Source organism: Austrofundulus limnaeus, unplaced genomic scaffold (genome assembly GCF_001266775.1).
Source record: "Austrofundulus limnaeus strain Quisiro unplaced genomic scaffold, Austrofundulus_limnaeus-1.0 Scaffold316, whole genome shotgun sequence".
Classification (NCBI taxonomy): Eukaryota; Metazoa; Chordata; class Actinopteri; order Cyprinodontiformes; family Rivulidae; genus Austrofundulus; species Austrofundulus limnaeus.
In genome coordinates this window covers 348,790-356,069 of record NW_013952718.1, presented here as the reverse complement: position 1 = coordinate 356,069, position 7,280 = coordinate 348,790, and the positions used below count along the sequence as shown (strand labels likewise).

Here is a 7,280-nt window from a genome sequence, read left to right as displayed (position 1 = left end):
CCAGTGAAATATATTTATGTTTGTGGTTGTAATGTGACAAAATATGGAAAAGTTCAAGGGGTATGAATACTTTTGCAAACCACTGTATAGCTGTATGCATTCAGGCACAGTAGGTTTAGCTCCTCCCCCTGGGACTCAGAGCTGAAGATGCAGAACCCAACAATGCAAATTTAACCTCTCTGTAGAATAAAAATTGTACCATTTTAAAGCTTTTTTTGACTGGGGTGGCTGTGGCAGAGTGGTTAGAGGAGTCGTCCTGGAACCGGAAGGTCACCAGTTTGATCCCCCATCCCGCCATCTCAGTTGTTGTGTCCTTGGGCAAAATACTTCACCCAAATGCCTCCGATGTGTGTCCCAATCAGTGTATGAATGTGATTGGCACTGATTAGTCTCCATAGATGGTTGTACATGTTACCTTTGTAGAGACCTAATAGAGTGCTATGTGAATGGGTAAATGAGAACACAGATTGTAGTGTGATGCACTTTGAGTGTCCTGGATGGATAGAAAGTGCTATATAAGTACAGATCATTTACCATTTTCCATTTGACTACAATTTCTTCTCAGAACATATTCACTAACATTAACAGGTCTTTGACAGCCCTAAAAATTATTTGAGTAAGTATATGAATTATATGTGTGTATTCATTTCAGTGGTTCACGTTTCGAGCAAACATCAGCAACAATCCGCCTCCCAGACGACTGCACAGTGGGCTTCATAGTGGAAAAAAGACTGGGCATCTCTATGGTTCACTGTGTTTTATTCCATTCCCACCTGGAAAATCTGCAACTCATAAGTCAAAGAAGCATACCACAGCAGGTATTATTATACACAGGASAACGCAGATATCCTCCAAACTGCACACGTTTCTTACCATTGTGTGCACGTGCTTGCTGTAGGTGACACTGAGCTATGGGATGTTTGAGAACAAGATGAACAGCATTGAAGTAAAAGGAAGCTTCTCTAAGGAAGAAGATCCCTCCAGGTTTGTGTTTTCCTTTGTTCATGTGAGGAGAAATGAACAATAATTCTGCTTAAATCTGAGTGTTTAGTCTCTGAAATCTACTAAAGCCKTTTGCAGCATCTGTATGATGATTCCACTCATTTTTAGCTTATGTGCTGCATGTGTTAGTGATGCTCTAAAATTGATTCTAAAATCAGTATATCAATACTTTGATACTTCAATCATTTCAGATAATGAACATTAACATGATCATAGTGGAAAGTATGTAAACTAATGTATGCAGTTGGTGGGAACTACTTTTTCTTCCGCCTGGGTAATGCATAAGTGCAGCGGCACATGCTCAGTCAGTCACTCAGTCTATATATCAGTGGTTCCCAAACTTTTCACCTTCTGACCCACAAAATAACTGTGGCAGCTGCTTGTGACCCCAAATATTACTGATTTGTGAATACAAAGTTTGTTAATAACCTGATTAAACAAGGACAGCTTTTACAGCAATAACATTTTTATTATGTTATGGTTGTTATGTATGTATGTATTTTTGAAATAATTATAGGGAAAATATTCCATCACCAATTTTATTTTATTTTAATTTGATTTCTGGAGATTATCCGAGGACCCTAACGTGATGTTTCACGACCCACAGTTGGGTCACGACACCAATTTTGGGAACCACATGTAACATAAACTAAGATGCCAGTTTTTAATTTTTATAGTAGTTCTTGGTAAAGTTATTTTGATGATTTTTATTATTTTACTCCTTTTTTATGTTTAAAACACAATTTTGACATAGTTATTTACATATGATTGGGCCTCATACAAAAATATTTTCGTTTTCTTTTCCTAAATTTCTCTTCCTTTTATTTTGCATGAAGGGTTAAGACGAACGTGCCACGTCAGATTCAGCAAACGCTTCTATCTTCAGCAAAAGTAAATGAGCAGCGTAAACATGATGAATGCGTATTCAAGTGCTCATGCATAGGGAGAAGACATTATCATAATTACCAACTCTAAAAGCATCATATAAGGCTACACTTCCTGCCCCACACACCAGGAAGTGGCCATTCATGAAAATGATAGTGAAAAGTAAAAAGAAGAACTTTACGAGTTCAGAGATAGAAGTCCTGCTCTCAGAGATCCAGAAAAGAAAATCTGTCATTTTTAGAAGTGTCAGCTGTGGAATTAAAGGAGCTGCTAAAGCCAAGGAATGAATTCACAACTGCTGTTAATGTCATGTCTCCCGTGGGTCGTAAACAGCCACAGAAATTAAAATTTAAATCATATTCCTCTCTCTAGTCCTGCTCCGGTTTTCCTATGGTCAAATATTTTGAATTCAAGCATAAACAACTGTGTTAAATAATTTTAATTTATTCAAAAGAAGAGCCACAGCCCGTACCGTCTCCCCCGGCGTCACCAGTGGTGTCAGATCTGAAGAAAGCATTTTAAAATGTCTCCAAAATATGTCAGGCACTTTGGAGAAAATAGCAGGATGTGCTGAATAAATATGAACAAAATAAAATTTGATTAAAAAAATAACATAATCTATGTTTGAATAAAGCTCATTATACACTGAGACAAATTTAACTTCAATAAATGCATAATTTATGTTGGTTTGTAGTTTGATATCTTCATATTAACATTGAAGTGTTATACAACAGCATTAATAACCAGCAAGTCTGTTCATATGAATGGTTCTTGCATGAGGCCCAGTGTGATCTGTGTTTTTTTTCTGTTGCATTAGCTCAGCTTGTAAATGAGGACACTACACCTGAGTTTAAACTTAATAAATAAATTACTCTGGTGTCTTATATTCTTTATGAAGCAATGATTTGAAATACACTACTTTTTTAAATTTTACCAGACACACATTTGTACAGAGTATCAGTATCAGATCAGTATAAATATAGTCTCCTGTTGTCGCAAACCTTGAACTTGTTAAAACGCTGTCCTCTCTTGACGTCTTTGTAACCATGTCCTCTATTTATTCTCTAAGAAAAACACAGAGCGTGTGAAAAAGTCACACATTCTCATTTTCACTTCTCCCAATGAGAAGAGCTTGAGATCAATACTGTAAATATGTTGGTCGACTGTCTGCTAGTCTAGCACCCACACATAAAGCTTGTGGTWCGTTCCCTCTCTTCCTGCTGGGGGCAAATAAACATAATAATCTTTAAAAGAACTTGCAGCTTTAATATCTTTGAAACCCTTTGGTTTTGACTGAGAATCACTTTTGCTGTTCTCTGGCTCCACATATTTGTCTTTTCGTCTGAATTTGTAAACTTTATGACTTTGCTCCATCTGTTTAACCATTTAGGCTCTTTCTTGTTCTGCTTCAAAAACAAAATCTTCAGCATTTTGAGGACTCAGTGGTTCAGTTTGATTTCACTGGCAGAGCAAATGTGACAAAAACTATATTAACATATCAGTCACATGGAGGCAGTGCTTAAAAGCCTGAATTTTGCCTGAAACTCTCAGACTGAAGAAGTCTCTTGGAGGAGAGACGAAACGTTTCATTAGAGAAGAACCCGTCCAGAAGACCTATACAATTTTTTCTTTTTATATTAACACACTTAATATCCTGCATACACTTTGACTCTTTCTTTCACATATGTACCCAGAATAAAACTCCCACAGGTTCTGTGTATTTCCTCAGTAGAACAAAGGTTTAAAGACTATTATCTCAAATGTGGTCTCTGAATTACAATGTTATTCTGCCTTCTACAGGTTTAAGACCGTCCACTGTTTGCTGTATCCTCTCACCAGCTGGTGTCCTTGAGAACCTAGTGGGAAATAACACAACATCCAAACACTTGAGGTAGAGTGTGTATTTTGCCGGATGAAATACATCTCCTAGATGTGGTGTACATGAAGAAAATGACAAATTTAAAGTGAKTTGACGATGCAGAAAACCTCAATAGGAAAAGTGGAAAATGAGATAATGTGCAAAGATTGAATTAAAAAAAATGTTTTCATTATTTTTTTACTCGTAATTGCTTACACAGTGAAAATGCAAAGACGTAGAATATATTATGTATAAAAATCTTGAAATCTGTTTTTAAATATGTTTGTTTCATGCAAAAAATGTAACTTCTGAAAGATTTGTATCATTTGAAATATTTTTTTCTGAAGCACTTAATAAAGATAATGAAGTTTTATTAATTTGGATGATTTTTACTGAAATCTTTTGTTATATTGGCAAATGGCCCATTCATTTGTATTCCAACCCCCAGTTGGAATACAAAAGTTTTGAATTATTTACATAATAATTTATTTATTTTTCTTGGTTTTGGGTATAGTTCATTTGAAATGAGAGAACTGTAAACAAGACACATCCACAGAGCATGGATTCCTGCAGACGGTGATGAATTAATTGGTGCTTTCATTGGCTCAACAGGCAGTCATCTGTGTGTTTGCTGCTATGAAGGATATATTGTCCTTGCACCTACAGTATGGAGTCTGCAGACAATAAACAGTCTTGACTTGCATCTCCCACAGCCAATGCGCACCTCCCCCTTTTTCCTCACTTCCTCCCTTCTTCCCTCCACCACTCCATCTGTCTTCTTCCCCACCACCTCCTCCTTCTGTCTCTGTTTACGAAGTCGTGCCCGCGATTGCTGCACACCTCAAGGGCCTCAAGGTAAAAACGCTCCACATCCCGATTGTCTCAATTGTGATTATTTACAATTTTGTTTTTCATTTGAACCGCAAGCTGCAATAAAACACTCAAAGTGAGAGGAAGATAACACCTGACGGGCCTGAAACTTGCACCCAGGCTACAGGAAAACAAGCTCCCATTTGCAGAGAAAAATAAAAATAAATAAAAACTTATCAAGCTGGACAGGTCAGGTTCAGAACGACACACACACACCTTCAAATGTTGGGGTAAAAGGCTGGGGCTCGTGTGAAGATTACCTGCAGAGAGATGGCACTGTGCTGCCAGCTGCCTGTGGCTTCCTTATTTGGTGTGAATGGAGATGTGATGAATACAAATCTGCTGCTGAAAGCATCCAGGTCTGACCTTCCCTGCAGAGGGTTGGGAACGTATAAGAATGACTGTTTGACTTTAACAGTCTATACGGAGAATACGAGACCAATCTGAGTGGAGTTAAAAAGGACTGGACACCCAGTTCAGTGCAAATGTAAAATCAATTTCCAGCATAGTGGTTACAGATGGGATATTTTTTTATACCCATTCTAGTTAAAGTATTTCTGGTTTAATAAAATACTAATAATAAAAACTGATGAAGAGTTCACTGAAGATGCATGACCAATAAAGGGATTTCCAAAGGTATTACAGAGGTCTTTAAATATATCATTGTTCACATATAGGTCATGCATGGTAATAAATTTAAACATTTTCTGCAGAAGGCCATTGAGAATGCTAGAAGATTATTATAAGTATCCTCTAGACCAGTGGTTCCCAAACTTTCCATCTTCTGACCCACAAAATATCCATGGCCAAAACTTGTGACCCCAAATATTACTGGTCTGAGTACACAAACTTTGTTAATAACTCTAAAAACACAGGCTTTTTGACTATCTAAACAGCTTGTACACAAATATAAATACTTACTTACTGTATACTTATTTTGTGTTTTTGTAATAATTATAGGGAAATATTACATCAGCAATTATTTTATTACCCTTTAAATTGATTTCTGTAGATTATCCAAGGTGATTCATGACCCATAATTGGGTTCCAAGCCCAAATTTGGGAACCAAAGTGCAGTGGTTCCCAAATTTTTCAGCTTTTGGCCCACAAAATAACAGTAGCAGAGACCTTGTCCCCCAACTATTTTTGGATGATAAACATTTGTATCAAGTCAACAAAACATGGGCACAATAACAATATTTTTATACTACATTTATCCATTTTAAATATACCAACATCACTCCTTTGTAACAAMTAAGGCAAAAATGTGATTAATTCAGAATATCTTTTCAGGACCCCACCTTGATGTTTCGGGACCCCACTTTGGGTCCCGACCCCAACGTTGGGAAACACTGCTCTAGACAGAAGGAGTATCTGTGCAGAATTTCATGGTAATTCAGTTCTGACAAAGGGGTCTGATTTGGCTCACTGATATACGTAGATGTGAAAATCAACACTGCTAAGGTAGGACTTAAAATATTTAAACAGGAGGGTTGGATAATTTTATCACAAAATGATAAAATTGAACTTCTTTTTTATTATTTTGTTGTGTTTGCTGGATGGCAAATTGAGCCAGGACCCAGTTGCAGGAAACCAGGAGGCAGGTGGATGTGAATGAAAATTCTAACTTTAATTATTAAACTGGAAGGCATCCAAAAGCAGAATAGCAAGCCGATAATAGGCCACAGGAACTAAAACAAGTTTGTGATGAAGTTTGGATAACAAAGAGTATGTATGCTGGGAGGGATGATGAGCAAATGACAACAGGCGAGCTGATTGGAAATAAAATACAGGTGGTACATGAGCAGCTGCAAACCAGGACACTAGGACCATAATAAAACAAAACGTTTCTTAGATAAACACTTAAACTGCCTGTACTCATAATAACATAATATTAGAAACACAAGATAAACATGAAGCTAAATAAACTAATAAGCATGACAAAGACCTTAATAAAAAATATTGTCCAATCAGTATGTATGACATAAAATACAGCTGCACTTTGCTTTTTGTTTGACATGAGGATGACAAAACAAAGAAATAAATTATATTAATGATATAAAACAGGGATGAGCAATTTGAATGATGGAAGGTGCCACAGGTTTTTGTTGACATTACCAGACGGCCACATTGCACTGCACACTTACCTAAATGTAATAAAACTGCCACTTTGTTGGTGTACATTTATACATTTAATAAAACAACACATGGTGTGACAACTTAACATATTTCATGTTCAAATGCATGCACAGCAGTTGAACTCCGGTTTAATAAATATGAATTCAAAACCCTCTCCTTGGGCTGCTACCTTATCRTGGTGGAGGTGTTTGAGTGTCCCAATGATCCTAGGAGCTATGCTGTCTGGGGCTTTATGCCCCTGGTAGGGTCACCCATGGCAGACAGGTCCTAGGTGAGGAACCAGACAAAGCGCAGCCCGAAGACCCCTTATGATGGATACAAACATTGGATCTGGCGTTCCCTCACCCGGACGCAGGTCACCGGGGCCCCCCTCTGGAGCCAGGCCWGGAGGTGGGGCACGATGGCGAGCGCCTGGTGGCCGGGCTTTCACCCACGGAGCCCGGCCGGGTTCAGCCCGAAGAGGAGACGTGGGTCCCCCTTCCAACGGACTCACCACCCGTAGGAGGGGCCAAAGGGGTCGGGTGCA

The 7,280-nt window shown here is 38.0% G+C and overlaps 1 protein-coding gene across 1 annotated transcript in view; it reads left to right on the top strand.

Moving 5' to 3' along the window:
• mfng (MFNG O-fucosylpeptide 3-beta-N-acetylglucosaminyltransferase) overlaps positions 1–4,118 on the top strand; it is a 31,729-nt gene extending 27,611 nt beyond the window's left edge. The window contains exons 6-8 of the mRNA XM_014022066.1: positions 653–818; positions 899–984; positions 3,688–4,118. Of these exons, the coding sequence (XP_013877520.1) occupies positions 653–818; positions 899–984; positions 3,688–3,739 (304 nt within the window). The 3' untranslated portion in view covers positions 3,740–4,118. The remainder of the gene's footprint in view (positions 1–652; positions 819–898; positions 985–3,687) is intronic.
• The last annotated feature ends 3,162 nt before the right edge of the window (positions 4,119–7,280 follow it).